Below are 13,609 nucleotides of genomic sequence, written 5' to 3'. Positions count from 1 at the left end.
AAGATAAGCTTCTCCAAAGAGTAGCTCGTGAGCTACTGGTAACTGTCCAGCTACCTGTGAGCAGCTCTCCTGTGTGCAGCCCAGCTTATTAAATTAGAAAGCTTTTCCTTGGTTTCATTAATATATGTATACCAAAACTGAAAACTATCTATTCAAGATGAAAGTGTGTGTGTTTTCGGAAGGTTTTTCAGATGCTGATGTTTGGAGAAAAATGGCTGAATTTGCAAAATATATTTAAATCTGGTATTTGAGTGATACATCATAGAGCACTGGGGAAACGTATTGCTCATGTTATTACCTTGGTACCGGGTGCATTGCATCTATGGCTGTAATGTATTACCCACGTAGAGGATATCCAAATTGATAAATTCTTCTTCATATTACTGCTGGCAAACCTGTTTGATGCAATGAGGTGATCACTTCTGAAAATTTTGCATGGGGTGGCCACTATAGAAATATTGTCTGATATGGTCACAATTACAATACTAATAATATTAGTAGCTCTGGATGATTTTTTATTGAACATAAGTACCTTTTATACACAAAAGGTTGGAGACCCCTGGTGTAGACCTATAGTGCAGGGGCAGTCTTTGTTTGTGTGATACCACCTACTGCATGTGTGCATGGTTGTAAGATGTGTGGCTGTGTTGTGGACTTTAATCATAGGTAAAAAAAAGTTACGGTTCAGAGTAAGCTGCCCGTTATACAACAAAAAACTGAGAACAGAAGGAAAACACATTAGCCAAGCAGACCGAATACATTATAAAAATTGTCAAATTGGCTAGGAAAAAACCCCACCTACCGACTGGCATTAATAAACATGTTTCCATCCTTTTTGTAGATTTTAGAAAAAGGCAAATCGAATTAATTGGGCTCAAAATACTTTTTCTGTCCGAAAAAAATATAATTTTCGTGGCAGCTAACCCAAAGTTAACATGTAATATATAAAAGAAACGGTTTGTAATATTCATCAATGTATTTATTGCGTTCATTTAGATATAGCGCACACTGGAGGCTGTTTGAAAGGCCTTTAAAGGGTGGGGTTACAAAAGGTAAGTAGAAGGAGGGTGTTGAATTAACCCACCCGTGGATACCAAAGTACCAGAGTTACCAATCCCAGGGAATCCGGGTGCATAGGGCTGAAGTGGCGTTGGAAACTGCTGTCGTTCTCAGTGGGAGTCTTCAAAGAAATGCCACTGCTGGAAAGAAGAAAAGTGTCCGCTGGCACCCACACGTGGATTCTTGATGAAAGAAACCTGAAAGCAGAGGGGACAGAGTCTGGGTCACTCAGGAGTGACCAGGGGCTCTGTAGACGAATGCCCACCAATGTTGGGTGCTTCAGGTGTAAAGATGGAGACCACGACTCTACAGCTGCAGGGACCAGGAGACGTTGAGGATGACCAGGAGCTGGATACAAACTGTCCCACGAAGGATGTCGAGTGCTGAGGGGTCGTTGTCCGGTGGGAGCACCAGCAAGCCTTGGCAGCAGCAACCCATGAAGAAAGTCAAAGAAGGTTACGGTCTGGCCCAGTTTCGAATTCATCAGTAGGAGATCAGACCACAAGTATGCCAGGAGACTTGAGTCATCTGGGCTTTCCTGACTTTGAGGAAGTTACCCCCCTCCCCCACACCTAGGGATTAATAGTATAGTCCAATGATACTAGCTCAAGGTTCTGGTGAAAAGTGCAAGCCACTAAACCTTCAGCCTCATAGCTCATTACCATGTGATAGGAATCGCTTGAAGCAATATTGAACTATACAATACACAGTATCAAATCCCATACACATAAGGCGTCCATTCCTTCTGTCCTGTAACTGAGTATCACAACGGAATCAATCGACCGTGGGTTTCATGAACAGGTATTATGGAAGTAGGTCTATCAGGGAATTACAGAGGGGGCAAGGAGAGCGCTAGGGCAAATTTAAACAAAAATCAGTTATTCTAAATCATCTCTTTTTTTGTCATTGTGTAAGACATGCAGTTACCGGACCACTTGCTGGTACTCACTTCCTTGCTCTACTGCTGCGTCGCTATTCCTCGGTTGCCGCTGGCCTACTCTGTTCTTCGTAGTGTATTGAAAACACTCATCCTGACAACGGGCCCATAGCCAGCACTTTCTGACCTTATTTCATTGGCAGGAGCCTGCAGTAAACTCAGGTCTTCAGTAGTGCTCTGCATATCAGACACTCAGACATCAAATTGCTCCTAGCGTGTTATATTTAGAGGTTACTTGAACGTCTGACCATATGGAACCACTCTGCGGAGTGAACATTTAATGTTGGCATTAGATATGTAAGTTAAGGAATAGAGCTTAAATATTTTCTTCATGAATTTCACATCTAGAAGGCAGCAAAATGAGCGCAGTAATGTTGTGGTGTTGAAAATAGAAAGAATATAGATAATATGCAGAAGAAGGGCCTTCTCCCTGATGAGCTACATAAAATACGCCCCTAAAGTTCTTTATCAACTGGATTTATCCATCAAAAATGAAAGAGAGAGTGGAAGCAAATCTGACTAGGGAAAATAATGCTTTCCCATGTGTGAGAATAGACAAGCTCCAGAAACCACCCACATACATGAGTATCCCTTCTGAAGCCAGCAATGTCTACGATTGATGATCCACACCAAACCAACATACTTGTGGATACTCCCTCTTGTAAGCTGCCTAGATGGTTTACAATCTGCACAAATTTGCATGACCACACAGGCAGCTGCTCTTGCAAAATGATATACTGAACACTAATGGACAGTTGACAATTTGATAAGATACTCAAATTTCCTCATTGGCAAATCCAACTGTTTTGAATTCTCTCAAATATATTAAGTAGTCTCAATGTTCTCACATCCACTGACTTGTATTTTCTCCCTGTTTTCCACTTTAGGTTGGCAAAAAGGAGATTGTTCTATTCCCTGTCCCAAGGGAACCTGGGGCTCTGGATGTAATGGAACCTGCCAATGTGCCAATGGCGCTGCCTGCAGCCCGGTCAGCGGTCTGTGCGCCTGCACAGCTGGATGGCGTGGCGACAGATGCGACAAGCCGTGCCATGTAGGTTTTCTCTGAATATTCATTAGTGCTTTATTGGGTATTGGTGAACATTTCTATAATGCATACCATATCTGTGCATCATATAGATGTGAATTTACTCCTTAAGAAAGCTGCAGGAGACAGGTATTAGGGAATATACTTTTGAACACTGGTGCATACTTTATTATATTGTTCGTACGCTCCACTCAAACCGCTCACCAAAAGTACAGGCTCTGAAACATAACCTAGGCGGTTGGCATATTCAGCCTATTGAAATATGATATGGGGAATAGTTTATGCACCATGGGCCAAATTATGATACAGTCGGTGCATAGGTACAGGAGGGGCATGCAACTGTTTTTAACAAAATCAGAAACCTTTTCTCGTATCTGCAAATTAGTGCATGAGCTGCACTCATCTCAAATATGGTGTGGCAACCACAGCTCTGTGTTTCAGGGCTGTGCTGCTTGCAGCTCATGGTCTACCTCATACCATTCCTACGTTTGTGCATGCTCAGTGGAGCACGGCCACTTCCTGCATCTGCGCACAGTTTTATAATGGGTTCATAGTAAAGCCCCATGATGCACTACATGGAGCTCGGCCACTTCCTGCATCTGCGTACAGTTTTATAATGGGGTCATAGTAAAGCCCCATGATGCACTACATGTATGTAATGTTAAATTATATTTGTAAAGCGCCCAATCACCAACAGTCTCTAAGCGCTATGTAGGATGTCTGTAGGGTTTAACCCAATAACATTTGATCCAGTGGCTATTCTCAATCACATACCAAGCATAAAACACTTCTAACAAAAATCTCAGTCAAACAAGGGGAAAACAAATCAACAATCAATCATCCCTTCATCTCGCAGATCAACTGCCTTAAGCACAACCACACCAGCGACCCAAGAAGGCAAGACAAGCCTTCTAGTAAACCTAGATACCGCAGAGCCTTTAACAGCACTGAGCACACATCCCTGCACTGTCGTCTCTCAGAAGTATCAGGACTCCCAGACTCTCATCCTGCAGTCTGCCTCCTTCTCTACATTGGAGCAGATTGATTCACGGTCCTTGTTCTCCAGCTCCTATCAGGACCAGCGTAGAATCAACCAAAGGTCTCCACAGTAGTTTGTTGTGTTCAGCACCAACCTTTGCTGCTCCTTAAGATCATAGGCAACCATGAGTGACTCTACCACGTGTATTGAGATGACACAGGACTCCATCTATAAATCACAAGCAAACAAAATCAATTCCTGGTCCAATACAGTTGCCAGTCTGCCTTTTAATTCTGGATGGCTGGGAGTTCTTTGAAATTCAGTGAAAATTACTCCGAGCTATTGATCCTCAGTTCCATCCTCCAACCTCTCTCCTGCATTTAAAATCTTCCTTTAAATCCGGGTCAGCCTAACACTGCGAGCAGGAAGGTCAGTGGCCTAGAAGGTACTCTGGAGTCTGAGGAGACTTCTGACGCCCAGATTGGTCCTATGGAAAACATGTCGCCATGCTCCCTCCGATGCGTCATCGCCATCATTCTGTGCGAGTCCTTTATTGGTGAGAAGGACTAGCATCTAGGGCTTTAAGTGGGCAGGGTCTCACCGGTGCTAAGCACCGTCAATTTTTAGTTGTCGCCTGACCCAGCGCATGCGCTGGTCTAGCGAGACTTATTGAGAGGGCTCCAAAAAGTGCTACCAGGCCAGCCTAGAGCTACAGTGCATGTGCGCGGGCGCGCGCAGCGCTTTACCGCGATTACTTTCACTTTTGCGGCCGCTTGGCATAGCCAATAGGTCTCGCTTTTGAGACCTTATAAGTATTTAGTTATGCAGCTGTTGCATGGCTAAACACCTATAAGGTCCCAAAGGCGAGACCTATTGGCTATGCCAATGCTTGTTTAAAGGGGGCCTCGAAACGGGACTCTGTCGGGTTCTGCTTTGTGCACAGGCGGTCCCTTTTTTTACGGACTGCAGTGACAGCAGGCACATTGATGTGTGCGTGCTCCCACTGCTCGCTTCTCACTAGTGGAGAAGTTACGGCATGACGTCATACCAGGTGAGCATTGTAGGGGGAGGGAAATCCTTTAAAGAGATTCATTTTCTCTCTGGATTTCCCTTCTCTTTTTGGAACTTAGGATCAGAAACATCGTGGTGTCACCAGGGCTTTAAGTGGAAGCTTTTTCAATATTCTATACAAGCCATAGTTGCTGCTTATTTATCTTATGCAACTAACAACCATTGACAAAGCCAATAGTCCTGAATTGTTGTAGGTATAATGTTACTTGTTGTATCATATAGCTGGGTGCAATGATAGAAACAGCAAAACAAGTCGGGTGGCACACTATGCTAATGGGAGTCGTTAATAGTTCAATATTTTCATAGGGTCTCCTGAGTTTCAGCCATGATATAGCATTGCCTACATATATCAACAAGCATTTGCAATGCAATAGGTCTCGCATTTATACGAGTTTGAGCTATTGGCATTGTAAATGACAGTGCCTTTTATTTATGTTTTAAAAAAACCAAACTTAAATAAAAAGCATTGTCATTTACAATGCCAATAGCTCAAACTCGTATAAATGCGAAACCTATTGCATTGCAAATGCTTGTCTGACTGTTTGTGGGCGAGTGGGCCGGGTTTTACTGTGGATTCCCCGAATTTTACAACAAACATTGCCTGCACGATGCCGTCTCCCATGCCTTGTAAAGCACATACTTTGTTTACATTTCTTTATTGCCATTTTGGTCAAAAAGCACCACCGGTTGTAAAAAAAAAAAAAAAAATTGGCCCACAGCTCACGTGCAAAACAGGAGCGATTGTTAAGGCGGGCACTCGGGCAATGGGCGTGTATCGGAGATGCAGCCCTAAATTGCCTTTTGGCCAGTGTGGTGGCCGATTTGGGCTGTCTCAGATGCCGCCAATGGCCCAGTGGGGGGCTGGGCGGCCTTTCCCAGGCAGATGCGTTTCTATTGGGGGGGAAGGGGGAGGGGGGGGGGAGAGGGGTAATTCCTGCGCTCTCACTGAGCTCGGCACAAAAGCGTCTCTAATTTCCTCAGACACCGCGCTGCTGCTGTCGACGCCATCTCCACAGGCTAGTTAGCTGAGCGCATGCACAATGATAGGTGTGGGCAGCGCTGACAGAGCCCTGCAATTACCCAAGTTGTTGTTATTCGGCAAGACTTCTTTCTCATGCTACGCCCCCCTTCCAAACGTGGCTAATGACCTAAGATACGAGTGCACGGGTTTTAGCAGCAGGGACTTTCAGGTGGCTGCTTTTACTAGTTTTCTATGGAACGGGCTAGATAGAAGCTTCTGGAAATAGTGGTTTGGGATAATTACGAAAGTGAATAATTTCTGTTCACTTAAGCAACGTCTGGGTGCAGTCTTGTAGATTCATGTGTAATCAAAGCGAAATCAAAGTCCCTTGTGCGTTTCCTCAGACTGCGGTAGACTCCATAAGAGGTGTGATATTTAAATAAACTCGGAACAGGGGCGTGCAATTACGGCTCTGGTGAGAGGAGAGAACTGCGGGGGCAGGTTGATTGTTCTTATGTTTCCACCATTTGCAAAGACACTAAAGAGTTGTGGAGCCTGCCAGACATGTCATTGCACCGCATGTGAATCAGGGTCTGAAACCGTATAATTACGGTTGTGAAAGCTCGGAAATACAAAACGAGGCAATAATGCATTTGCCAGTGCTCTGCCCGGTCTATTCAGTTTAGGGTTTCATAGAGTATTACCTTCTATTAGAAGTCATGCGGTTCTAGACTTTAGATGTCACCATCAAACAATTGTTAGGGGAATTGGCACATTTCAAGAACAAGAACAACAAGCAGGAAGTGGGATAAGGGAGGGGGTAGGAGAGAGAGGCAATGCAGGCTGGCAAATGGTGAGCACTTTTCGCGGGCGGCCGTGCGGCCGCGAAAGTGAAAAAAAACGAATGCTTTCAGGCTGCCAAATGGTGCGCGCGCCCGGAGCACATGCACTGTAGTTGGCGGGCTGAAATGCACTCGTTTCCACTTCCAAAAGTCGCTTACTATAAGTCTCGCCAGAGCAACGCTAAAGCGCTATCTCAGGCGAGACCTAAAAATAAACAACGGAACTTGTAGAATTAAAGTAGGAAAATAAATGCTGTCAATATAACAACTCTGCCATCTACTGGTCAAATGGAAAATAACATCAAAAGAAGATTTAATTCATCCGATATAACACAACCAAATTAAAAAGAAAAGTGTCACAAAATTAATCACCCCTCTATATATCAATCTCCACAGATTAATCCCAAAGTAATTAAAGCTCCGCAGAATAAGCACATCAAACCTATTCCCCCCTAGGACATACAAAGACGCTCATCCGACAAAAACCTCAAGAAACAAGCACTGCTAAAGACAATAGATCTCATATTTTGGCTTTGCCAATATTTTTTTCCATTCCATCAGCAAAAAAGCATGCATTGGTAAAATGCATCAGGTTTCGCCTATGTTTTTAAAAAAAAAAAAATTTATTTGCACAAGAAAGTAGTAAGACAGCGATTATACATTCATAACACATGACATCATCTGAATTACACGTAATACTCGGTAATAACATTTATCTAATTAGTATACTATATTATAGCCAAAATACAGACAGATAAAGTGAATATTGAAAGTGCAACTTCTACCCAAAAAGATATAGACTAGCATACCGTGCTTAAATTAGAAACAGACAAGAGCTATTTTAAAGTATGTAATGGAAATAGCAGCAATTCGTAATTAAAATGCCATACCGAGCTAGCATTAAAGCCTTATGTACATCATGAAGACCTTCGGGTAATTAGCAGCAGTTCTTAAATAATTTGCTCAATACTTAGACCTTAAATAAAACAACCTGGAAGTATCATAACTCTTGTATTTGAAAAATAGAGAAGCATAAAACAGTTTAAAGTGCATAGTGCTAATAGCAGCAGCTCTTAAATAAAATATTATAAAAAAGCTATTAAAAAAAAGCTATTTAAAGTGCACAATGCAAAATAGCAGCAGTTGTTAAATAAAGTGCATAATATTAGAGCTCTATTTTAATCACCTTGCCCCTCTACTATCTCAAGCATAATACTAATATACATAATCTGACCCAGCTTATTTGGCTATGAGAAGATTGGAGACTCTGGAGTACCTTGCCTTTTATGATCCTTCTCCTTCCGTCTCAGCCTGCTCGAAGTACTCGCGCCAAATAGCTCTAAATCTTTTGGTTGCTCCTACCCGTCTCGCATAGGCCTCCTAAAACTTAAAAGTTCTGTTCATTTTATTAAGCCAATGGTCAATCCTTGGTTGTTTATCTGTTTTCCAATTTTGTAGGACTAGTGATCTTGGGACAGCTATGGCAATTAATATAAAATACTGTTGGTATTTAGTTAACCCTTTCACCTCTCCCGAAGTGCCGAATAAAACCAGCATAACTGATGGTTGGATACTCAGAGACAAAAATGAGGAGATCTTAACAAAAACCTCATCCCAAAAAAGTCGTAGCTTATTACATTCATAGAAAATATGTACCCATCCACCCTCATCCTGAGTATTACATCTAAAGCATTGGTTTGGGTTTGTTGGAAACATCTTATGCAATTTCAGGGGGGTATAATAGGCACGGCATCTAGATAAAAAATTCATCCTCTTGTAATTAGCCCCTCTAAGTGCTTTTTTTGCTAACTCGTTGAGTAGTTGCCATTCCCTTATATTGAACTTACAACCGGTCTCTGAATAGATTTTTTGAGGTTCTATTGTCAGAATCTCTTCTGAATGGGCCTTTTGATGCAATAGCCGGTACCAGCCTCCTATCCCCAACATTTTATTCACCATTTGCCTGGCGATTTGCTCTGGCATCTTATTCAATGTTACATAGTTGATTTAAAGAAAGTTAACTAACTGATAAAAGCTCAAAGGGGGGGGTTGTTAAAGAATTAGTTTGTAATCAGACGGTTTCCCAAGTTATTAATGTCTTGTGATTAAAGAAATTTCCGAGCCGACTAAAACCTAATTCTTGCCACTGTTGATAAAGGCCTCTAGATAATATGAGACCACCTACTGCACAGTCCTCTATAGGAGTAAAAGCATGAAATGATGGAATATCTCGTAATTTTAAAAAAAGCTGCATCCTTTCTACTAATGTTAAGATCACTTTGTATTTGGACCTTTTGGGCAATTTTGCCAGCCGTAAGAAATTCGGGAGCCTTATTGTACTCTCTTTCAGCATCTGCACCAATATAAAATTATCAAATATTGAATTTTCCGCACCCAATTGAGAAACAAATCTAGTAATGATGCTTGGTAATATGTTGGAAAATGTGGTAAAGCTAAGCCTCCTGAAGCTACATCCAATTGTAGTGTAGCAAATTTCACTCAGGGATGTTTGTTTTTACAGACAAATTTCCGAATTACTTGATCTAGTTCCTTAAAATAAGAACTCGGAATTTTCAGAGGAAGATTGCTAAAAAGAAACTAGAACAGTGGGAGTATCGACATCTTAATCATCGAGATCCGTCTTATTAATGATAGATTAAGCAGAGTCCATTTGTCCAATAAATTTTTCACCTTTGTGAACAGCTGACTAAAATCCTGTGTAACGTATATCCCCAAATATCTAATTTGATGCGGTGGTCTTATGGCGATGGATGCGGGAATATCCGCTGGAGTGGAGTTAAAAAAAAGGATTTTGGTTTTTGCTTGATTTACTTTATACCCCCCCACCTGCGTACATTTCTGTATTTCATCTAATGCATTTTGAACATTAGAATCCCCAGCCTTAAGATATAAAATAATATCATCTGCATAGAGTTTGACTTTTGCCATCCCCTCAATTGGAGGCAAAATCAACAAACTCTTCCGTATCTTAACAGCTAAAGGTTCAATAAATAAAGAAAACAAAAGGGGGGCTAGAGGACAACCTTGGCGTGTACCTCGCTTAATTTTTACCCTACCAGCCTCTTCTCCATTTACGACAACCTTGGCTTCCGCACAGCTATAAAGTTCCTTTATTTAACATTCGTAAAAAAAAAAGTGACGGAAACCCAAATGTATCCAAAATAAAGAATAAAGCACTCCAATCTACTAGATCAAAAGCCTTTTCGGCATCCATCATCATGATCACCGCATCCATCTTATTAGTGGAGAAATAGTCAATGGCTTGTGTAAAGAAATATGTGTTAACTGCCATCAATCGCCCTGTGATAAAACTATTTTGGTCCTCATGTACCACCTGTTGTACACATGGGACTATTCTTTTTGCCCAGCTCTTCATAAATATTTTGTAATCCGTATTTAATAGACTAATTGGGCGGTAAGAGTTGGGATCACAGGGATCTTTATCTTTTTTAAGAAAATTACTAGGACCGATTCCTTAAAACTTTTCAGGATCTCCAGACCCTCCTTTATCTCGTTAAACAATTTTCCCAGAAAAGGAAGGATTTCTTCCAGAAATGCCTTAAAAACCTCCACTGGGATTCCATCTGCACCGCTCACCTTAGCATTGGGTATACTTTTTAACACTGCTAAGATTTCTGTAGTCCCAATTACACTATTCAATATCTCAGAAGCATGTGAGGGTATCTGGGGTAACTCCAAAAATTCAAAATAGCCCATCAAATCTGCTACGTCTAACCCTGCGTTTCTGCATAGATTTGGTTAAAATGTGATAGAAATACCTCCAAAATAGCTTGTTTATCATCAGCTAGTATCCCAGTTGAGGGGAATCTCCCAATCTGTTGACTTTCTTCATAAAGTTTCTGTTGATAAACCCTACTCCTAGATATTTCTTCCAATAAAAAAAAATCCTTCAACTGTTCATTTACTTTAACTAATTCATGCTGATGAGTTCTAAAAGTGGACTCAGTAGTATTTTTTAAATCGAGATTTTGTCTTGCTTTCTCTACTTCTATCTGTAATTCTTGAATCTTTTCTTTGGTTATTTATTCTAGCCTTATATGATATTGTGTGACCTCAAAAGGTCACTTTAAATGCCTCCCATACCATGAACATGGATGCAGAATTTTCATTGCGCTGAAAAAACTCCTTTATAAATACTTTAGTTTCTATTATCCAGGTAGACTCTTGTAGTAAGGATTTATCGAATTGCAATCTAGGCCTGTTTTTCGGAGTAATTCTTATCCTTAATATAAATGAGACTAAAGAGTGGTCTGAAAAAGAGTTGGAAAGTATTTCTGTGAGCCTGTTTGCAAACAATTTATCTACTAAGGAAAAATCCAGACGGGATGCTAATCTAAATCTAGCTGAATAGCAGGTATACTGCTGAAGTCCGGGATGTCCCAACCTCCAGGGGTCTGATAAAGAAAAATCTTCTGTTAATCTACTTACTAATTTTGTGGTTTTGGGCTTTAACTGACGCTTTGCCCTATTTGATGTATCCAATACCCAAGTTTCGTCTATGTGATATATAATGTTTTTTTTGGTCTGTTTAGTTTTAATAATAAAAAGGTTAAATTAACAAGATAAATGTGTTACTACAAACACATGCATTTCTTGCAGAAGTTTAAGAGAAATTTGTGAGCTCTTCCAATGCTCCAGTTGAAATGAATAACAAATTCATGCATACCAATTGCGAGCATCGATTAAGGACAGTGCTCTGTTGTTTTTCTCCCGTTGTCCAACAGGATTTAGCATCACAGTAAATATTAAACCCAACAAACAAAGTGGACTTAAAACCCTGTTGTGTGGAATAAATATTTAGGTCTGGCAAAACACGCACACAGACCAATGTTCGTTTCGACTGGTAAACCACGCACCACTTGTTTCTTTCTAAGGTCACCTACAACAAATGGGTTCTGATGAGATTTCTTTCAAGTGGGTTTTTGACTACATGCCATTGATGGGCGTTCTTGAATAGTAAATAATTTACATATGCCTTTAATTGAAATGTTAATCACACTGTAATGGCTTTAATCAACCATATATAATAATATTTACTGTTATTATTATTAGTATTGACAAATCCATTTACCCCCAAAAAACCAGACATTTTCATTTCGCTGTCTAGTTTGTTTTGAATTTGTTTTGAATTTACACAGATCTTGCAATGCAGGTGTAATACGTCGGACATTACGTTGCATGCTCGTTTTGTACTCAAGCACTGAAAAGGAAGGCAGAAGAATAAACAGAGAAAATAGAATAACAAAAAAGATGAAGGCATGCCTTTCCATCTCGTGGCGACACGTTCAGACTGTGATGTTAGAACCAGTGCTGTCATAAATGAACATTCCCTGGCAAAAAACACACTCCAGCCCTATACTTGAAAAGGACAATAATTGTGTTATTCCAAACAAATGCATCTCTTGTGGAAGTTTAAGAGAAAATTGTGAGCTCTTCCAATGCTCCCATTGAAGTGAATATCAAAATCAGGCATTCCATTATTGCTGCTGTGTTTGCGTGCATCGTATAAGGACTGTGCTCTGTTGTTTTTCTCCTGTTGACCAACAGGATTTAACATCACAGTAAACATTAGATGAACAAATTAAGTGGACTTAAAACCCTGTTATGTGGAATCGATAGTTAGAGCTGGCAAAACACATGCACAGATCAATGTTCACTTCGATAAAAGCACCAGCTTCTGCAACTAAAGGGAGCACTAGAGTGGGTGCCTGCCTCAGCCCCTGGGGACTGGTGAGTGCTGTTGCAATCAGGGTTCAAGTCTCAGGGAGAGGCATACGATCCGGTGTTTCTGTGCAAATCACTTAATCTCTCTGTGCCTGTGAAGCCCTCCGATACATTCTTTGGGGTTCGCTCTATGTGTAAAGTAGCAAATCATTTGAGAAAACTTGCAAAACTAAAGCGAATGAACACAGTACTTGGGCCTCGGGACACTCATAAGAGCAAACACACAAGGAAGAACAGGAAATAGTATGCTACAGCCAATAGAAAGGGACGAAAAGTAAATGGCAAGCACATGGACCAATGAAAAGCTAGGGGGTGGGATGCAAGCCCCTTTTAAGATATATATTAACAATAGCTTTAAATAGCACAGCAGGGGCATAACACAGGCCCCCGCAGCCCCCGTGGTGCAGGGAGGGCCTGAGCTACAGGGGGCCTCAGCACAGTACTGAGGCCTGAGAGCTCCGGATTAAATCCGGAGCAGGGGCCCCCCTGTGTGCCTTGCAGGGGGTCTCCTTCAACTTATGTCACACCACTGAAGCACAGGTCAAGTGCTGTGTAGGTGAAACCTAAAAATGGGCATTGCCAGAGCTGCAAAGCATAGGCGAAAAAGAAAGCCAAAGTGTGATGAAGTGTATATGCTCTTGTGACACGAGACATGGACACATATGCGTCATAATGCTACGGCAGCCCAAGCTTGATTATGAACATGTGCACATGCATCACCAAGCATGCACAAGCATAAATCAATTGACTAAGTACACATTTTGACTTTTGGTCCCTGCATAATTACATATACACGTGCATGGGTCACAAAACATAAACACATACATCATGATGCAACAGCCTTGATTATTTTCTTTTTTTATTGTTCCACCATTGTGGACACCCACCTTGTGATGATAGATTTAAAAAGAAATTTCCCAGTAGCAAGTTACAGCCGCCGGGCTCTCCC

General features: G+C 41.3%; 1 protein-coding gene across 2 annotated transcripts in view; it reads left to right on the top strand.

The window, feature by feature from the left end:
• PEAR1 (platelet endothelial aggregation receptor 1) overlaps nucleotides 1-13,609 on the top strand; it is a 311,694-nt gene that overhangs the window by 229,493 nt on the left and 68,592 nt on the right. For both annotated transcript variants that reach the window (XM_085639753.1, XM_085639752.1), the window contains exon 12: nucleotides 2,884-3,047. In XM_085639753.1, the coding sequence (XP_085495879.1) occupies nucleotides 2,884-3,047 (164 nt within the window). The remainder of the gene's footprint in view (nucleotides 1-2,883; nucleotides 3,048-13,609) is intronic.

Source organism: Triturus cristatus, chromosome 12, assembly GCF_964204655.1.
Source record: "Triturus cristatus chromosome 12, aTriCri1.1, whole genome shotgun sequence".
Lineage (NCBI taxonomy): Eukaryota > Metazoa > Chordata > Amphibia > Caudata > Salamandridae > Triturus > Triturus cristatus.
This window is presented reverse-complemented; position numbering and strand designations above follow the sequence as displayed.